The sequence below is a fragment of the Pholcus phalangioides genome, unplaced genomic scaffold (genome assembly GCF_987345545.1).
Source record: "Pholcus phalangioides strain wild (caught in Gottingen) unplaced genomic scaffold, Ppha-v1.0 ptg000015l_1, whole genome shotgun sequence".
Taxonomy (NCBI): Eukaryota; Metazoa; Arthropoda; class Arachnida; order Araneae; family Pholcidae; genus Pholcus; species Pholcus phalangioides.
The window spans coordinates 14586777-14608454 of NW_028301608.1; the positions used below are offsets into that span (position 1 = coordinate 14586777).

Consider the following 21678-nt stretch of genomic DNA (forward strand, 5'->3'; position numbering starts at 1 on the left):
CAATGTCATTAAGACTACCTAGAAAGTTTGCCACATTTGGAACCAAAGCATCCTATTTCGTTTCTTCTTATTTTGGCTCACAAATACTGCATGGTGATTGGATATGAGGCGCAGAAATAGCTAATTCTGAGCCCGATAAGAATGTTTTCCCTGAATATTCTGGAAAATGGACTATTTGCTGACGTCACGAGACGCATGCGGAGGCCTTCTACCCCTAGAAGGTGCTTTGCACCAATTACCGAAAATTCGTCTGAGTTTTCTCCAAAATAACTGGTGTAGTGGTTAACATAAGTGACTCTAGCATCGAAGGTTATGGGTTCGAATCTCACTCAGATCAGCTGTCAGTTTTTTTTCTCAGCCACCTCGTTGGGCATTTTGCCTGTTGTGGCGTTGTATTTGTATAACGAGACTTCTACACCGACTCACGGAAGCCAAACAAAAATTCTTGTGAGCTGATGAGTGCGAAAGGGCCTTTACGCCGCTGAAAGAAAACATAGGCTCCTATATTGGCGTTTTCCAAGTAGAGAAGGAATTCATCCTCGACACGGACGACAGTAACAACGGGATCGGAGCCATCACAACTGCTTTTCATCGGTTCTCCCATATCATCCTTTTCTCTACTTCTTGTCCTTTCCATCCACGTCCGTGAAGTGTCTCGCTTTTGTTACCAGATCGTTACGTCGCGGATCTTTCACACTTCGCCAAGGACTTGAAATGGGTTAAAACCCAAAGAAAAAAAATTTAGAGAACGAAGAGACGCTCTCTCTTCGAATTCTTCAGTCCGAGTCCGTAAGAATCCCTCGCTGACCTTCGTAGAGGAAGGCCGCACGATTTTTTGCTCCGGCCGACGCGCAAACCGTCACAACGCTAGCGTCGCGTATCTGCTTCACCCCCGGGTAAAAAATTTCCCTTTCTACGTCAGTCAACTTTTCTCGTGGCAGCGAAGCGTCATAGCCGGCGCCATCTTGATTTCCATTAGCATCATACATTGCAAGATCAAACAATTAACTATGCGTTAATTCGGCAAATAATAATAACCGTTGGATTGCCGATTCAAGTGCTCGCCAACCGTGCCCAGCTGACTTGCAGCAAGCAGACCGAGGTTGCAGTGTCCAGACGACCGAAGTGAGCAAGACCAGTGTGACGCCAGGAGATCTCGACAACAGCATCACAGGGCCAGAACTACAAGATCCCGGAAATATTTGAGCGAACAATTATTTTGTGTGTTAGTTCTTTTTAGTTAATCAATGTAGGAGTACTTTGGGTCCCGGAATATATTCAGGTTAGTGTTTTACATATCTATTCTATAATATAAAATCACAAACAAACTCGAAAAGGGCCTGTTGCTAAGCAACCGAGTGACGGAAGTGGGTGAAATTTTTGAGTGACGGAAATCTGTTACGGAAGTGGATTCGATTCATATATCGATATTCACATTCATATATCGTACATTCATATTCATATATTCATATCTCGATATGATATCATATATCGTACATTCATATTCATGTATTCATATATCGATATGATATCATATATCGTAAATTCATATTCATATATCGATATTGGGTCGATATTCACATATCGGGACCCATTTGACCCATCGGGACCATGTTATGTGCATGTACCAAGAGGCTCCTACATCCTACAGCAGAGCCCTTAGGCTGGAATTTAGATTTCGAGCCCCCAAACCAGCTTTTCAGGGGCCCCTCTGTGATTAATTTATAGTGTGAAAAATCAAAAAGTGATAAGAATCGTTGTGGCCCCTGTCAGCCTTTCCTTTGTGGGGGGGGGGGGGAAGGTCCATGCCGAGAGGTATATATATGTATAATATACACACACAACAGCAGTGCTCCCAACACAGGGTCGGGGTACCCGGGGAAGATTTCACGTATAAGTAAAAAGTTTTCATTTCCAGGGGCCCTTGATGGATCTCATTGTTTTCTTGCTGCTTTAACGTTGAAAAATTTCGATAGCGGAAGCAAAAGATATATCCAGTCTGGGGCCCCACCAAAAGTATGCGAATTGGTGTCCCGGGTAATTGGTTGGGGGGTCCTGGATTTTATTCGTTGGTAAAACGAATACAAATGAAAATTTTTCATGGTACTCGCTCCGTGGGATGGCCGACAAGCTTCCGAGTCGGGGCCCATGTTTACAGGTTTCATTTTGGGTGCCCTGGATTTTATTTGTTGGTAAAACGAATACAAATGAAAATTTTTCATAGCACTCGCACCGGGGGATGACCGACAAGCTTCCAAGTCGGGGGCTCCATGTTTACAGGTTTCATTTTGGGGCCCCGGACGAATCTCATTCTTTTATGTTGTAGAATTCGCAACAGCGGAAGCCCGAGATAAAGCCAGTCTGGGGCCCCACCAAAAGTATGCGAATTGGTGTCCCGGGTAATTGGTTGGGGGCCCTGGATTTTATTCGTTGGTAAAACGAATACAAATGAAAATTTTTCATGGCACTCGCACCGGGGAATGACCGACAAGCTTCCAAGTCGGGGGCCCATGTTTACAGGTTTCATTTTGGGGCCCTGGATTTTATTCGTTGGTAAAACGAATACAAATGAAAATTTTTCATGGCACTCGCACCGGGGGATGACCGACAAGCTTCCAAGTCGGGGGGCCCCATGGTTACAGGTTTGATTTTGGGGGCCCTGGATGAATCTCATTCTTTTCTGTTGTAGAATTTGCCACAGCCGAAACCCGAGATATAGCCAGTCTGGGGCCCCACTAAAAATCTGCGTATTGTGTCCCCGCTACTGGATGTGGGGCCCTGGATTTTATTCGTTGTAAAATTGATAAAAATGAAAAATTCTCACAGGGGGGTGTCCGACAAGCTTGCAGGTCAGGGCTTCATGGAAATGTTGGCAGGTTGTAATTCGGTGCCCCTGAATGTATCTCATTGATTTTTGTGGTTTAACATTGTAAAATTTGCAACACATCGGTAGCCCAAGATATATCCAGTGTGGGGCCCCACTGAAATTCAGCGAATTGAATCTGGGGACCCCCATGGGGAAGTTTTCTGGGGATACTTGATGAATCTCATTTGTTTTTTGTTGCTTTATTATTATTTTCATTAAAATTCGCTTCTTCAGTAGGCTGGTGCTTTCACACGTCCCTTTCCCCTTTTCCATAGCACGCTGATGAAGTGGGACGAAATAAACAAGATATGTCCGGGAGAGAAGTGGGGGGGGGGGTTGGCCCCTGGGGGAGAGCCCCCCCAGTATATATATATATTTTCATATCGTTTAGCCAAAACTTTTTCTTAACGTTTTACACATGCCATTTCGATAGGGGTCTCATCGTTTGATCAGATTTTATTTATTTTTTTAATCCTCATGCCACGTGTATTTTTGTACATTTCTCGTCGTTTAACGTAGCCACGTTTTTGTGTATTTTCTCCCTAGCGCCATTTTTTTTCTTTGTTCAGACATCCCTCCATTGGATAGGTAGCTAGTATTTTGTACTTCGCTGTAATTTTTTTTTTCTTTCGAGTTTCTATGTCCACTCTCGTAGTTGAATAGCCAGTCCGTAGTACTTCATGTAATATATATAGTGCACGTGTTTTTTTTTTTTTTTTTGTTTGTTTGTTTTTATTCTCTTAGATTTTAGATAGTTTTATACAATATTTCTCGAAATGCTTGACGACCAAGACAGCCCGACGGCCAATTCCTTGGATGATGTCTCTACAACGGGAAACGACACCACCTTCCCCGACACGCTCGGCACAACAATGAATGAATCCGACAAAACACCCAAAGAGTTGATAGATGAAATTAGGGAGATCTGCTCTGGTAACAATAACTCGGAAGAAAGTCGCCTGACCAATATTTCTATTGAGGTTCACAAACTGTTAGACAGCCTAGAGTCCAGGATCATCAAGCTCGAGCCGACCACAACAACACAAGCGAGGTATACAATGGACAAGGACATCCAGACAGACTCTTTTCTCCATGCCTTCGCCTCTACACAAACCCTACCCTCCTTCACATCAATCTTTAACGATATTCCAAATCCTATTCCCACACTTTCATCTGAAACCCAAACATCTCCTCTAGCTGTTTCTCAATCCCAGCCTCTCTCCACTACATCCACATCCACCAACACTCCACTTCCTTCCTCCTCAACACTTTCTTCTCTCCCTGTTACCTCCACTCCCAACCCATCCTCCTCCGCCTCCTCTCATTCTTCTCTCGATCCTCCTCACAGATCATCTATTATTCCAAAATCCTATGCTCGTACCACCTCCAACACTCGTCCTTCTCTAGACCTCCCTCCCCATGCACCCTCTATAATCCCAAAATCCTCTTCTTGCACCTCCACTGAACCTTCCTACCGCAGCCGCCTTGGACAACCTCTTAATATCCCACATCCTGTGCTTTATGCCCTTCCCCCTATCAAAACCCAGCACACCCTGTTAAAACCTCGCAACAAACTCTCATCTAAAACCACTAAACTTTCACAACCTGCAATCAAAGCGCCCTTAACTTCAGCTAACCACCCTACCTCTTCAACCTCTGCTCAACATGCTACTGCTTCAATCTCTTCTTCCAACACTGTTAACTGTTGCACTGACCCCCCTTCTCTACCTCAATCATATGCTCAACTTCTCCGTCTCAACAGACAGGTATACACCCTCCTGATACAATTCAAAAGCCCGATAGACGATGAGCACATACACAACGAGCAGGCCAAGCTCAAGGCATTCCTGAGAGCTAAAGTGGATCTACCGGCACACAACATCAACATTCAAAAAGTAAGACCGATCAGGAGTGGTATAGCTATAGACCTACCCACTGAGGAAGACAAGCACCGGCTCGAGCAACTACTAAAGAAGCTGACACAACACAACTCAGAATGGCAGGCGAAGACCCCCATGACAACACAACCAAAACTCATCATGTATGGCGTTTCGAGTAATACAACTGACCAACTCGTTATTGACGCCATATCTACAATCGCGCAGGCACAGGGGCAGATGAACATAGATTCTAGAATCTCGGCCAAACCAGACACAACACACCTTGTAGTTGCAGTCCCTGGTAGGGTACTAGAACGCATTCTGCTGGCCAAATCACTTTTCATACACTTGGAAAGTTACCGAGTGCGCGAGTACCTTCAAGTACGACGCTGCACAAGGTGCCAATCCCACAAACACACCACAGGCCAGTGCCAGTCAGAAACACCGTATTGTGCCACCTGTTCCGGTAGGCACAATACTTACACATGCACGGAGGATCGTGTCAGGTGCATCAACTGTTTAATGAGCAATGACGACCACTACACAAAATACCCGACAGGACACAGAGCATCATCCCCGACATGTCATTGCTACAGGTCTTTAACCGAACGGCTGAGGAAGAAAATAAACTATAAATAATTCTCTCAATATTTTAAATAAAAAATTCCCTCAGTACAATTAGCTACTACAAAGCTAAATCCTAAATATAAAAATGAGCTCAAATAGAATGCCAGATGTCATGTCCCACCTCTTTCCTACACAATTACTTAATAAATCTAGCATTAAACTAATCCAACTTAATTGCGACCACACGAAAGCGGCCATGGATAAACTTCCAATAATCTCAAATAAATACCAAATCGACATATTCCTCATCCAGGAGCCCTACATCTACAATAAAAGAATACCCAATATCCCAAAATCATGGTCGGTCTGGCTCGCAAAAGAAAATAAAGCCGCGATAATCTGTCCTAACCAAAACATAAAACCAATCTTAATAGAGACCCTTAATCACACCGTCGCCGTTAAACTTTCTTTCGACAACAAGCCTCTTACTCTGATTTCAGCCTACGCCCCTCCCCATGGCGACCTGAAAGAAACACTCGCTGAAATTCCCATTATCCTCGATGCAATCAAACCGGAACAAGCACTGATCGGGTCTGATCTAAACGGGCAAAATCCGCTATGGAACTATCCGAGGCTTAACGGTAGAGGCAAAGGGATAGAGCAATTCATTGGCGGACATGATCTTTTTCTCCATCACTCAAACTCAGACCCACCGTCATATGTCCATGGCGACAAAAAAGGCTGGCCCGACCTAACTCTCACAACAAACACAGAAATAGTGCAATGTCTAAATAGAAATATAACAACAGACTTCTCAGCCAGCCTTCATAAATACATTCTGATAGAACTAAACATCTCTGCCAACGCTATCTCACTCACAAGATTCAAAAGTAAATTCGGTCTCTCTAAACTTAACAAGCATCTCAGAGACATCCCCAAATTAATAACTTTAATTAATAATTGCCACACCTCGGAGGATCTCAACGCCAAAACGGAAGCGTTGGAAAACTTAATTTTCCAGGCTTGCCATAAATCTCTCAAAAAGAAAACATCCAAACTTAATATCAAAACCTCCTGGTGGACCCCCCAAGTAAATGCCGCACAAAATAAACTCAAAGCCCTACAGCTTAGAACACAAAAAGCCTCCCCAGATGAAAAACCCAGACTTTATATAATATTTAAACGTGAAAGAGCAAAATTTTATAAACTAATTCGCAAATCAAAGAGAGAAACCTTCAGAGACTTCTGTAATAAAGCTTCTAATCCTTATGGTAAACAATATAAAACAGTTAAATCCAAAAGCACCATCCCCTCCCAGCTTTTCAAACTTCTTGGAGAAGATGCACAAGGAACCCAAAGAGATTTTGCTAATATAATTCTGGAAAAACTCTTTCCCACACCACCTAACCCGTCCTCCGCACAGAGCACGAACACTATGACATCGTCGAACTACAATGACCCTCTATTCAGTCCGGCCGAAGTGGATAGGATTATAAAACTGATCCCGATAAACAAAGCCCCCAGTCCTGATAGTATTGACGGCCCGATAATCAAGCACAAACAATACCCAACTCTTTTCCTCACGCTGTTCAACAAATGCCTCGAACTAAAAACATTCCCCAACATCTTTAAGATAGGGCAAGTAATACTCTTCCAAAAAACCAGATGTAATCGACTCGTATCGTCCAATAACCCTTTTGCCCGTAGGAGGTAAATGTCTTGAAAAACTTTTGACTCAAAGACTCAACTTTCACCTGGAATCTCAAAACTATAACTCTAACCTTCAATTCGGCTTTAGGTCAGGTAATTCTATAGATGATGCCCTCAACCTAATACTCACTAAAATTAACGAATTCAAGAGCAAAGAACTGGACGTCGTCTTTATAAGTATCGATATTAAAGGAGCTTTTAACAACCTGACCTATTCCTCAATAAACCAAGAACTGTCCAAAGCTCCCCTCCCTAACAATATTAAATCAATGTTTTCGGACCTCCTAGCAAATAGACATGTCTTAATCAGAACACCGGAAGGCCTGGCGGTTAGAAAACAGGATATTGGCTGTCCACAGGGTTCGTGTAGCGGACCAGCTTTATGGAATCTTGTGGCCAATCAAGCCCTAAAAATCCCCCTTCCGGAAGATGCCCAGATCCAAGCCTTTGCTGATGACTTTGCCTTTGTGATAGGGTCAGTAAATGTATCACAGCTAGCGACAAAGGCAACTAAAATTCTTAACGATTTTTCGAATTGGCTTAATGAACATAACCTCAAAATCTCAACAGAAAAAACACAATTTCTCTGTTTCACAAAAAATAAATATCCCCCTAGGATCAAAATTAATGGTAAAAATATTAAATGCGTAAACAATCTCAAATATTTAGGCGGAACCATCCAAAAAGACCTCGGCTGGCAATCACACATCAATGAACGCAAACTAAAAGCGACTCGCTTCCATTTTAAACTAACTAAAATAGCAGGAAAATCCTGGGGCATCTCACAAAGCATTAGGAACACTATCTACAAGACGGTGGTCGAGAGATTCTTGGCCCATGGCGCCTCAGCTTGGTATAGGCATCCAACCAAAAAAACACAACAAGCCTTAGATAGTGCACAGAGGAAATTTCTTTTAACAATAACCGGAGCCTATGACACAACAACTACGCTGGGACTCCAAGTGATCACAGGCAACTGCCCACTACACCTTAAGCTCCAAATGGAAGCAGTCTACACAAACGCAGTTAGGTTTAGGAAAAACATTCAACCAGAACTTCTAGACTTTGACCCCAATAACTTTGAAGCACGGGAGCATGGCTGGCACCACCACCCCTCCTGCTCAACTATCCCCAATCAAATTTCGATTGACGGCCACGATATAAAACTAGCAAACACCCACATATACACAGTTGGCTCCAAAACCGATGAAGGCGTCGGAGCAGCCTATTGTGTATACACAAACAATACAGAAAAGCAAACGTGGCAAGCAACGCTAGATAAAAACAATAGTAACTTCCAAGCAGCATTGTTAGCGATAGAAGCAGCTGCACAATATGCAACGGGAGCAGAAGAGCGAGTTTAATAATAACTGATAGCCGCTCCTCCCTTCAAGCACTTCTAGATCCAACAAATAGAAACACAATAGTACGTGTATTGAGGCGGCGTCTATTAAATAACCCAAACATTTTCCTAGGTTGGACCAAGGCCCATATAGGTAATCTTGGAAACGAGAGAGCAGACTCTCTAGCCAAAGCTGCAATCAACTGTGACAATAAACTTGATAACCCTTTCCCACTAACGCTCCTGAAGCGACAACTTAAACAAGCAACCCTCCAGAAATGGCAGCAAATTTGGGACCAAGGAACAACAGCTAGGAAAGTGCACGAAATTGTCCCTCGAGTCACATACAACACACTAAACTGGAATAGGGAGGTGACTATCTTCATAACAGGACACGGCCCATTCCCTATATATCTACACGAACGGAAACGCCGCCGAACAGACAAATGTGCCTGCGGTATGGTGGGTACTCCTGTTCACTATGCAACAGAGTGCAAATTTACAAAACATCTACACATGTACAAATATTCCGAAAACAATAGAAAACAATGGTTCACTCAAATAATCAAAAACAAAAACACAGCAGCAAGGATTACAAGCCTTGTCAGATATATACACGCCAACAAAAAACAAGAAATCTGTCCACCAGATTTATAAAATAATGTTTTAAATATTACAAAAATAAGTGTGAGAAAAAACAGAAATGGATAAAAACAACAAAAATCATATCCACATGACTGCCACTACTAATACATGATATAGTATGTACTAACGGGACCCGAACAAGAATTTTTATGACATTCCCGTTACAATGATGTAAATGTGATAACCACAAGTGTCCTTCATAAGCCATAAGGTTTCATATAATAACCATTACACATGTAGTTTATATTATATATATATATTCATTTTTTTTTTTTTTTAATATAAATATAACCAGCCAGATCGAGTCAACCAAAACACCAAGACCGAAGCTGATCCTTAGCTAAGGCTCTCTCCAGACAATCCCCCATTTAAATCAAGCCCACATTGCTCACCAAAATAGGTTTAGGGCGAGACGACTCGACCTGGCAGTTATATATATGTGTATATGTGTGTATTTCTCTTTCCTCCATTCAAGTTGTCCATGCATTTCATGTCCACAACACACGTGCGTACTCATATTGTCGGATTCATGTTGCTCACCGAATAAGGTGCTAATCGAGATGGCACCGCTGAGAGATCTCTAATTGTATATATTCCCCCACACAATACTTCTATTTTGTATATTTTCATTAAATCCACCGGAGCGAGTGAACTCAACCCAATAAAACTGATGCTGGCTTCTAGTCGCAAGTTATCAAACCCATTTGCTCACCAATAAGGTGTTAAGCGAGATGACTCGCTCCGATGGATGGATATATATATAGTATATATTATTTCACAATAAGATCCTCATTTCTTTTTGTATCCTGTGTATATAATATGGCAAGTGTAAGATAACAGATGAAATGGCATGGGGGGGGGGCTCAATTGCTTTTAAAACATACCTCCATCCTAATATGTGTACATTCATCTTAACTAAACCCCGAAACTTCTCCAACTCCTAATCCCATCTCGTCCGTAATCACCACAAAATTTGTTAATCGCGACAGTACCCAATTGTCCGGGGAAAATATGTTGTAAAAAAGTTTGTATGGTTTTTTTTGTTTTTTTTTTTACACTAAATAAAGTGTTCCAGACTCTGCCACAAAGCTGGACTGGAAGAGATCTCGGCAACGGGATAAGTCCAGTGGCAAAGTTCTGGCGTTCATTCATTCAGTCCGATTCCGTAGAATCTCGCTCTTCTATTCAAACAATCACGTGCCACGCATAATTTACATGCATTAACAAGCCTTTACAAAGTTTTACCTTCGTAGTAATATAATATTGTGTAAAGTTTTTCCTATCAAATATTGGAGCGTGAAGGTCCAAGTAGTTCCAAATGCCCGCGATTTCTAACAACAAAGTAAACAAATTGGGTATTCGAAAAATATTTTGTATAACTGGACCGCAGTGATATCTGAAAAAACATTCGAGTTTGAAACCATGAGCGAGTGCGTCGACTTCTTATTTTTCGCGATCAACATCGGAAAAAGCTCGAAGACAAAGCTGCACTAGAACATCATCTCGAGCCCAACTCATGTACTATATCGCGATAATGAAGAAGTAGCGAGAGTCTCGTCCAACACCACCTCATTCTTGATCGACGAACTGAAAAAACATTTTTGCGAATAAATTTCAATGTAGAGATGAGTAATTTCATTGACAAAGAAAACTCTACGTGTCAAAATGCAGCTGATGAGTTATCTTTCAAACATTTCTTAGAAGGAACCGCGCCACTGGAATCACAAAATAAGAAAGAACTCATTATAAACTACGTTTTCGAAAAGACAGTATCATTAGTGTCCCTGAAAATATGGGCACCAACTACGAATGGTCCAAAGTATTTCGAAACGTATGTAAATGCACCGCCGAACCACAAACCAACCGAAAAATTCACAATTCAGGAGGAGGAACTGCACCATTGTGTAGAAAAAACTCTACGATACAGACAATATGTAAATGTGAAGACACTGACTGTGATCATCAAAAACAGTCAGCAAAACCAAGAAATATCGAAGCTCTATCGTCTGGACTTGATAGGTCATGCAACAAACGACGGACCCGGGAACATCACAGGTAACCGATTTAAATCTCTTTTTTCCTATATATGTAGGATCCGAATTCGGGTATTTTAACCACTTCCCGTACCAAGGTTTTAATATGGTGCCCTTGTCCTAACCTAACCGCATGTTAGAAAACGAAGACTGGGGGGGGGGGGAGAAAAAAAATAAAATGAAAATAATAACGTTATTTTCTAGAGTTCTTATTCGCTCTTACATGTACATAGTAGAAAGATACATTATATGTGTGGGGGGACCTCCCGTAGATAATAGGGTAGCTATGAAGCTCCGCGATGGTGAAGAGAGAAGGAAAAAATACAGAGAACTTATTTGAATTTGCTCCACTGCAGTTTTAGACGTAATATTACGCCAGTAATCGTAGAGAGTTTAAGGAGAAATATCGTCTCTCTCTCAAATTCCGCATTGGAAAATTTCATTCACCAACAATTCTTAGAGAATGAGATGAGGGTTGTTGATCACATTTTTGTAGGGAAAAAATGTCAATTTTTTACTCGCGGCTGGGGACCCATGATGTTGAAAAGGCCCATAGGCGGAGATAGACATCGAAGTCTTGTGGGAGGCAAGATGATGATGTCGATTCGTATATACACATATACATAAGATCAGTCGACTCCACCTTTGACGGTGGGGGGAATGCCTCCATACTTTCCCCCCACCCTTATCTCCGCCCATGAAAAGGCTGGGCCGTGCATAAAACCTCCACAAGAAGGTGAAGCTCAATGAACTGTACAATGGTCTGGGACGATTCCCATCATTTTTTTTTTTCACACTGAAAATTCACTTCACACAGGGGGCTCAACAAAAATCTCAGACAAGGAAACTTGCTCAAAGATGTAGAACCATGGTGGGTGCGGACTCGGTGATGTGTTGGGGGGAGGGGGACTTTGATTTATTGTATAGGTTTGTTGGATCGTCCCGTATTTTATCCAACCCTTTTCCGTTAGAGACATACGTGTACTTGCGGAGGGGGGGGGGAGCGGGTTATAGCACAGGGTGAAAAATTTGAGGAAAGAATAGTCAAGAAAATTAGAATCAAATAGAAGATGGGCAGCAAAACCATAAATGCGCCTCTGGCAATATGATGACAATGACATATGATATCAATATCCGAAATCTTAACTTCAGTTGATGACACTTCATTTAAAATGAGAAACATTTGTAATCACTTGGATTCCTGTATATCTGAGATCATAAGCAGATACAGGCTCCTTGGAGGAACAAAAGGGGGGGGGATCGCTGAGGTTATGTATAGTGAATTTTCCAGTCGATGCCCTCCACCTCGCCTTCTTATGCAAAAAAAAAATTTGGGGGGGGGGGAAATCAGGGGGGAGGGGATATCCCTCTACACTCCCTCTGCATCTGTCTATGTCTGAGTTGGACCAATATGGGACATGTAAAGTTTTTGTTTGCTAATGAATTTTGTTTAGACAAATGGCGCTCTACTGCAATGCTGTACTTGGGGAAAAAAACCTGCATTTATGCTTATTATTAGGGAGTAAGACAGAAGCCATTAGTATCTATAGATAGATGTCGATTGAAAAGATCAAAGGATACATCATTAGTGTAAATATGTCTTCAGGTCAGAATGCCACTACTTTACGCACATCAACTGTGGTCAAGCCACCATATAGCAATTTACTACCAATGGAGTAGGGTTGGAATGATATAATAACCCGATTCAACTTTGATACTTTGCAGTGTTTAAAAACAGCAGCAATGAAGGTCATACACAAATTAAACTCAGACTTTATGAATCCTAGCAACTTCCATCCTTTCAGTATATTAAAATTTCTAGGTAATATACGAATCTATTATACTTAACAGATTTGTTTTTGACACTACAAAAAAATAGATGCTGTGACACCATGATTTTAAGGTAATCTGCAGACCAAGAAAAAAATATTGAGAGGGCAACATTGTCATCATGGCCATCAAATTTATACTTTAGTTGACATCTTTTCTTAGTTTGATGACGTTAGTACCACTAGAAAATGTGCTTTTAAGTACTGAATTTATTTATTGCGGAAAACTGCAATTGATACATTTATTGATAAACATTATTAAAAACATATTGATTATAGATCCATTGATCCCTTCAAAACTCATAGTTTGGTGCATTACTCAGAAATAACCGATACTGGCATCAACACCTTGGGTTATCAGGAGGTAAATAGATTTTTCACTCCACTCTGAACGCCCGCCCACCAAAACTCAATCGGTAGTAAATTGCCCATGGTGACCTAAGTTGTGTTCGGTTTGAAAGGAAGGAAGGAAAGTTTTTCTGATGAGGACAAACCCGGTATTGAACTCACAACATCTTTAAACAGTTTGGACTGGATATCCATGAAAAGAGGTGAACCATTAACTCAAACACCTCATGGTAGAAAATCTGCACAATGCAATTGTGATCATACACAAGACGTCCAACAAGCAAAAAAAAAAAAAAAACTTGTCTCCTGCATAAAAAACTGAAAAATCTAATTTTTTGAAAACAATCTAGTATTCCTAAAACATTTTTTAACATTATGTTATTTATTAACAGTCTATGGTAAAAGATTTACCCAAATGGGAAAAAAACAAACATGGGTAAAAATTACTCGAAGTCAAAACACGTCAAAATCAACCTTTGTTCTTAAGGCTGCTATGCAGTCACATAGGCATTGATGATAGCCTTGTAATTTTCTGAAACATTAAAAGTTAGAACATATCCTTGAAAAACATGAACTACTTTGAAACATGCATAGTTTATATTTTGCATAGTTGTAACATGCAAGTTTATCCCTTTCAGACCTGGTATACATAAACATCAAGGTTGTTGTAGATATTTTTTTAACCGCATGGAGTTTAACAGTTTTTAATGGCAGTTTTTGTTTTTTTTTTGTTTTTTTTTGTGCAGAACTCAAGATCCTGCCTATAAATATGCTTTAATTGAAAGTAAGCATGGTGTGCAGCTGGATATGCAGAGAGAAACAACAGATGATTCGGATCCTGTAATATGAAATTTATATTTTTATAATCCCCATAATATATATTTTTTTGTGATGATTTCAGAGTTTAAATGTTTAAATGATTGCTCTTTTGGTAATCACTCTTCCTAAATTTCTTTGACTTATTAAGTTTTTGAACCAAAATCCTCATTCACTACACCCGCAATAAAGTCAATTTACTGAGGTGAACTTGAAATTCCTTCTTTCAATTAGCACTCAATCATTTTAAAATAAAAGATTCATTCTTTCCAACAAGACTAGAATGAGTTGAATTGCCCACTTCACTTCAAAGAAAAAAGTTTAAAAGATAAACACTTGATTGATTTTTATTTCTTGCACAGTAATTTGGTACTTAAAATGCAACAGAGTGGGGGGGGGGGGAAGTTGTATGTAGATGAACAATATGAATTTTGAGAAATTTTATAATTGAGAGTATTACAATATTATTTTTAATATATTTTTTAAAGTACTAGCTAAATGCTCGGAAGAAATTCTGAATAAGTTGAAGTACAATGTAATGCAATTCATACAGTGGAACCTTCCTTAATGGACACTTTTCTGATCCCCGGTCCCGTGGGATAGGGATTTAATGTATTCCACTCCCTGTTAGCTGACAGTAAAATCTGACAATATCATATTTTTTCCAAATTATAATTTACTAATTTTTGGTCATACACAGAGAATTTCTGTTTAATCACAAGCTCGTGTTGGTAAACATGATAAATAACCATTTACTTTACTCACCATAGTAATACTATGATAAATAACCAATTAATTAATTACTCACACCAATTAATTACTTTATTTAACTGGACATAACTATGGTCAGAGATGGTGAATTGAAATGGTAATGTTGGCTTTGTTTGTTGATACATGTAAATAAAACCAACATTACAAGACTGAAAATGTTATGAATGTTGTCAAGCACCATGATAAACGCGATGATATTCAGTTTAAATATAGCGACATTGCTCAAAAAGGTGTAATCAAGATATTTGTTGTCCCTCATAATTTTTATTCTTAAATTTTCACATTATATTATTATGTATCAACATCATTATCTCACTCACCCTCAAAGACAATATATAAAAAGTAAATATTAATCATTCACCAGACACCACCTGGAGCGTCACCAATGGTGATACCCAGAAGCCATTTACCGAGGCATCTCTCTTTGCGGTATCTCACATATTTATTTTACTCATGATTCCGCTTCACACATTAAGCGCCTTTTAGTGGTTTGAGAAATTAAAGACGCATTGTCACAAAGGATCCTGAAGTGCCTAGCACTTCAACACTAAGAACTACACCCTCATCGAACTCAAAAATGAGCATGTGTGTTCTCTGCATAACCTTGGTGTGCTCTCTGTCTCAACAGGAAAAAGTCAGAATTGTTTTACTTTCAGTTTCTATGTTCGGACGAACAACTAATATGATTGGTTAATAAGGTGCTTTCGCACTCATCACATATTCCCCACTTCAATTAATTGTTGGTTATTTTTTTAGGAATATATAGGAGTTATTTGTGACACCAACATTATGACTACCCCCCGCTGTCAAGACGTGATCTTAAAAATCATGGAAAGAGCCAAAGCAGGCAAGTTTTCATTCAGATCATCGTTAATATCTGTAATGTATAAAATGAGAAGTTAAAATAATTAAATGTATAATGAAAGTTAGTAAAAGAATGAATTGAGATACGGTTGTGAGAGGTTGAAAAATATTCTAAAAGCATCTCCAGATGATGTGAGCTAGTAATGGTAGGGAAACATTGAGGATGAACTTAGGGAGAATTTTCATTCTTTTTATATTTGGAAAACATTCTTTTTATATTTGGAAAACATTCTTTTTATATTTGGAAAACATTCTTTTTATATTTGGAAAACATTCTTTTTATATTTGGAAAACATTCTTTTTATATTTGGAAAACATTCTTTTTATATTTGGAAAACATTCTTTTTATATTTGGAAAACATTCTTTTTATATTTGGAAAACATTCTTTTTATATTTGGAAAACATTATTTTTCATGGGGAAAAAAGTTTCTCCAACATTGCACTCAAAATCTATGTGTTTCATAAACTTCTTGGTGGGAACGTTTAGGGTAAAAAGGTGCAAAGTTAATACATCATGGGCCATGTCACGAACATATTAAATTAAACCAAACATAACACACATTAAATAAAAACCTGGACACAGGCATTGTATGTCACAAATTACTTCACAAATCACTTGTTAAGCAAACAAACATATTTTTAAACATTATTATTTACACTCATCAGCCAAATCATTTTAAACAATGTATTCTGCATTAATAGAGATTACACTGGTAAGCCTTTTCAATATGAAATTGTAATAAAAATTGACAAACAGAAAACCAAAAAGATAACAAAGCAAATACAAAAACGTTGGACGAGCAAAATGCCCAACAATGTAGCTGAAAAAAAAGGTACCCATTGAAAAATTTGAGAATGTCAAATGTAACAAAATACAGCAACACAAAATAATAGCAAGTATCACAAAAAAAAAATAATTAATATTATATAATTCACTACCCAAAAAAAATTAAGGTTGTCTTATCTAAGTATGGATAGCTACTCAATTTATCCCAATATGAACACCATATTTATTTTTAAACGTCTCAATTGTAATAGAATTCATGACAACCAGGGACAAATTATTGCGCTTATTTTCAACCCTGTAAGAAAAAATTCTCTGAGACACCACAACTTGGAGTTGTTCCTTATTAATCGATACTGGTGCTCTCCCCCCTTGTTGAAGTACTCGATTGGCAATGTCTTAATAACTCATGGTCCATCCTATCAATCTCATTGAAAGTCTGTCAACAAGTACATGCGTAGCTCTTTTCTACACCCCCTTTGACCATATCCCTCTCTAAAATCATACCTCATCCGCAGAATCATCCTATATGCAAGCAAATATGATATTTCTAAGCATGTTGTAAAATTTTAAAAATTGGGTGTGGCAAGAGATTGGCCATGAAAGTTTTTTATTACATTTTTTATATCTCTTGCATAAGAATACAAAGAGTTTTGTAAGTTTGAAAATCACTGCTTTGGAGTGATGCATACTTCATAATATTGGTGAATGATTATAATCTTTTTTCCAGTCTTTTCTTGATATCCAAATGAAACAATGTGCTAATTTATATTGCATGTATAATCAGATTTTATATTGTTCAGTTCCCATTTTACTCATGTAATGCTACGTATTTCTGTTAAGGATGCAAAAATTTTTAATAAACTATCACTGCTAAGAAAATATATCCATATACAGTTACTAGCAGCTTACTTGATCTTAATTTTTTTTTTTCTTTTTAGAGGGAGTGCCACTAAAAATTATTTATCCCTGGATGCTCATGGATGAACTCCAGATAGACAAGGATTTCCTGCTGAGAGATGAAACCCAACCAGAACGCAGGGAACGAGTATGTTTATGGCCCATACTAAGCTGAATAGGCACTAGCATAACTGAAAAAAAAAAATAGTAATGATTATAATACATAAAAATAACTGAATACACAATAACACTAATCATAAACGCAATAAAACTATGAGTACACAATCACTAGTAATAAAACTAGAAAGGATGAAACAAAAACCGGAATGTCAAGCAAGATTACGTTTATGACTCATGCTAATCGAATTGATTGTGCTTGATGATGATGATTGATTTTTACTAGATGTCTCTTTTTTTTCCTCCTCACTTTTAGAGAATGTTCTCAAATATGGGCGGGAATTTCTTGCAAGAATGTCTGAAGAAAGAAGACTTTTACCTACAGTCTGAAGATATGGTATCTAAAATTAAAATGTTTTTTAAATCTATTTTTTATGCATGCTTTTATGTATAAAAAGAAAATCAATAATGAATTCAAATTCTCAGTTATATTTTATTTTGCATAGGCAAAATGTGGAACACTGCCACTTGAATGAATTTTTTTGAAATGCTGAAATTGAAAATTTCTATACTATTATTTTAAAATCTGCGATGGGTTGGATAGAATTTCTAAGCAAACCACATCCAGCCCGCAGGCCATAATTCAGCTGCTGTGGTGGTCAACTGGTCACAGTGACGGACTCACATCATTAGGGACCCAGGTTTGAAGCCCCACTTCTGCCACAGTGGGGGTTGGCTGAAGGTTTTCTGTGAGTTCTTAACCATGAGGTGTAAATGTAGGCCGATCTGCACGTTAAAAAGTCTCACCACAGAGAGCAACAGGCTTACAACAATACAATTATTCAATCATTACACTTCTCATGATTAGAAAAACTGATGGCAGATGGTGGCACTGCACATGACAAGTGTACCCATGAAACAAACTTCACCAGGTTCACTACACATACACACACATTCCAAGATGTACCAATTCGTTAAAAGTTCTGTCAAGGAATGTGGACGAGGTGCATGTGTGATTTAGTAGTGGGCCATAATTTGCTTATCACTAGAAAATATCTCAATTCTACAATTCTTTATTCAGTTGCTCATGTTGTGCAATTTGCTGTGCAATGTAGCATGATTACCATGACTGAGCATTACCACCCATAGATGGCACCTTTATTTCCCACCCAACTCCGCTAGTTGGAAATTTTTATATGGCAATGTATGACTGGAGTTAGTGCACAGTAAAGTAGCCCAATGATTGACCGAATGATTGACTGAAATTCTATTTTTAACATTCTCTTTTACATTTGCTCAGTATACTTTCAACATTTTTACAGAGTTTTTGGAACAAGAACATAATTAATGACATATCAATTCAAAAAATAAATGTTGTCACCATTCTCGGATAAACAGGGTGATTCAAAACTCAATTTACAAACATTTAGGGGAGGTAGAAAACACAAAAACAAAACAGAATGGTGACAACATTTTTTTTAATGCAAAAAAAATTTTTTGATGCATTTCCCGTGATTCTGTGTTTTGTGTTTTCTACTTACCTAAAACTTCGTATGTTGAATCAGCCTAGCTGTAGAATAACCTAAAATGTGTATATTAACCTGTTCATATGCAAGTTAATCATCTTCTCTCTTTTTTTTTACACATTGATTATGTAAATTTTATTTTGCAGATGGCTCATGCAGAAGAACAATATAACTGAACATCAGCCACACCGGACGAATATGTACTCAGATGCGCACTGCAACAGGCAAAAATAAATGAGTAGTACTTGTGTAATCCATTATATTTTCCATGATATGTATTTATGGTGAAGCCAATACATCAATTATCATTTTTACATTAAAATAATATATTAAATAAGAAATTCAATATGTTATATTGCATGTTAACGAGGAGATAAGCTCACAGCTCAATAGCATAATTTTAAATTTTACAAAAAACCATACATTTACACAATTTTATAAATCATAAAAGCTGATGCTATGAAGTAACTGATACTAACATGGTACAAATATTCAATAATGAAATTCACTCATGGTTCGAAATTATGATATTGGTTGCTCTAACTTCACACACAAGAGTAGATATGCTCACAAACTGATGGGTACAAATACACTTCTGGCATAACTCCCTCATGCCTGGTGAAAGGGAAGGAAATTATGTACAATGGGAAAACAGGTTGAGTTTGATTCAGAAGTTTGTCTTGCAAAACCAGCAAATTTTCCTTTATAATGATGAATAGCTGATGTCAAAAAATAAGTCACGTATGGTGATAGGGGGTTATTGATTTTAATTATCTGAATCTATGTCCCGATAAAGTAAAAATATTGTGTATCTGTGTATTTTAAGCAGCAATCGAAGGTTGTGGAGCTGAACCCGAACTAAACCCGAAGAAGCCTCTGTTTTTCTTGGGGCCATGGGTGTGTACCCTGTTTGTCCACCCGTCGAATCCGTCACGGTATTCTCAATAATCAATGGAAATTTCCATTGTACATCCAATTGGGATTTTTGCACCATTTATTTTCATTATGGCAGTTTCAAAACCATACCAGCATAGGCCCCACATCTAGCTGCCGGCCTCTCTACCGAGACTTTTGAGGGCCTCGGTCTCATTTTTTACAGGCCCACCTATAGTGAATTTTTAATGTACACAACAAAAAAATAAGAATTGTCCTGGGGCTCGACCATCTACTTGTCGTTCATAACAACCTGTCCCTCGCTGAAGGACAATTCTGAAAGACAAGCTGAAGGACAAAATTCTCAGCGACAATTCTGAGCGACCATTTTCCACTCGTTGAAGATTGTCGTTCAGACCACGTGATACGATAAGTACGCGAAAATGCTTGTTCGAGAGTAATTCATCTTCTGAGCAATCAGCGCTATGTTAAGGAAATACAACAACTACTATGTTTTTTATTTTAATTGTTCTTCCTGCCGGTGGCAACAGAAACATTCTGTCCCTTCTGTGTGTTTTTTTTCCCTATCGCAATGAATGGTGCTCAACCCAAGCGATGCTCCAAGACTATCGCCGCTTAGTATGAGGTGATGATAATTTTTTTGGAGAAACGCCTTGCTTTAATTGAGGGGAAGCTGTCCTCTGACCTCACAAGTCACGACAAAAATACAACATGGTCACGGCTGGCGACAAAATTAAATGCCATTCCGTATGGTCCCAGCAAAGATGGGAAGGATTGGAAAAAGGTGAGTACTTCCAAGTTTGTTGAATTTTACCTTGTAATTTATGAAATATAGTTAATTTATTAAATATGTTTCATTTATAAAACCAACAGTTTTGTTTCCTGCTGATGTTAGAAAAATTACAGAAATGAAATAAGGAAATATTGCATTTAATCGCTTAAACTAAATTTTTTTTTTTTATCAACATCTCTCAAAGGAAAAAAAATCTAATATAATTGTTTTTTTATGTGGTTTATATAAAAAATGGTAGAATGTTACAAAAATTAACAGCGGTCCAAACAGGCCTTTTTGAATCTGGTTTTTGAAGGTTGAATTAATGTGGCAGTTATGCATAGGATGATTATTTAAACCACAACATTTCTTTTTGTGTAGACATGGACTCACTACAAGAGTACTGTGAAAAAAAAAATGTGAAATTCACTTCATCCAATGTCACATTTTCTCACAAGCGAAGAGCTTCTTTACATTGTGATCTCATTAAATTTAACTTTTGGGATACTGTACCTATTACCTCTGGCATACAGAAATGTTTCACACATTTCCAATTGAGTTTTGTGGTCTTCCAGTTAGTGCCGTCTTAATGCATAGGCCCCCCCACCGGGTTTGAGACTGCCCTGCATTTTCAGAAACTTATAACACATACAGTTGTGACATGATGGCATTGGGTTGTATCATTATTGCATATAACTGTCTGAAAGTTTGATGCATAATGGATATGATTATGAGGTATTATTTGTTAAATCTCCTTCACTTGAATACACATTTCAGGTCCTGTTGATGTATCCCTTACTGTTCCTTCCCATCAAGAGGAAACAGCCTCAGCTTCATTGAACAGGACGCCACAACGAAGAAAAAAAAAAAAAAAGGATGCTATAGAAGAGCTCATACAGGCACAGGAGGAAACTGCAATAACCTTCAAAGAAGTACCCACTTCTATAAACAATCTTTCATCACAGTTATGTAACATGTTTAAAGATTTTATGGAAGTATATAAGAAAAATTAA

At 38.4% G+C, this 21678-nt stretch overlaps 2 protein-coding genes and 1 long non-coding RNA gene across 6 annotated transcripts in view; 2 read left to right on the forward strand and 1 right to left on the reverse strand.

The window, feature by feature from the left end:
- Positions 1 to 17473, reverse strand: part of LOC149075503 (serine proteinase stubble-like) — a 57924-nt gene extending 40451 nt beyond the window's left edge. The window contains exon 1 of the mRNA XM_089242866.1: positions 17369 to 17473. The gene's annotated coding sequence lies outside the window, so the exon portion shown is untranslated. The remainder of the gene's footprint in view (positions 1 to 17368) is intronic.
- On the forward strand, positions 824 to 20141 carry LOC149075506 (uncharacterized). 4 transcript variants are annotated; one of them, XM_089242871.1, is made up of 6 exons: positions 824 to 1282; positions 13967 to 14060; positions 15564 to 15654; positions 17398 to 17504; positions 17790 to 17870; positions 19146 to 20141. In XM_089242871.1, exons 2-6 carry the CDS (start codon positions 14028 to 14030, stop codon positions 19173 to 19175), a joined length of 342 nt encoding a protein of 113 aa, XP_089098997.1. In that variant the 5' UTR covers positions 824 to 1282; positions 13967 to 14027; the 3' UTR covers positions 19176 to 20141. The 4 variants fall into 4 exon arrangements, with proteins under 4 accessions (XP_089098997.1, XP_089098995.1, XP_089098998.1 ...); XM_089242869.1 differs by having other exon boundaries at positions 17790 to 20141; XM_089242872.1 differs by lacking the exon at positions 13967 to 14060 and having other exon boundaries at positions 17790 to 20141.
- An 11-nt stretch (positions 20142 to 20152) lies between these two features.
- On the forward strand, positions 20153 to 21647 carry LOC149075507 (uncharacterized). The gene is made up of 2 exons (XR_016194004.1): positions 20153 to 20677; positions 21443 to 21647. It is a non-coding gene; the product is annotated as an uncharacterized LOC149075507 (long non-coding RNA).
- The last annotated feature ends 31 nt before the right edge of the window (positions 21648 to 21678 follow it).

Bases quoted from the DNA above. Each gene is read 5' to 3' on its own strand.
- LOC149075506 (XM_089242869.1), top strand. From the start codon at position 14,028: ATGCAGAGAGAAACAACAGATGATTCGGATCCT. The intron at 14,061-15,563 runs GTAATATGAAAT...TTATTTTTTTAG, and splicing joins CAACAGATGATTCGGATCCT to GAATATATAGGAGTTATTTG. The intron at 15,655-17,397 runs GCAAGTTTTCAT...TTTTCTTTTTAG, and splicing joins CATGGAAAGAGCCAAAGCAG to AGGGAGTGCCACTAAAAATT.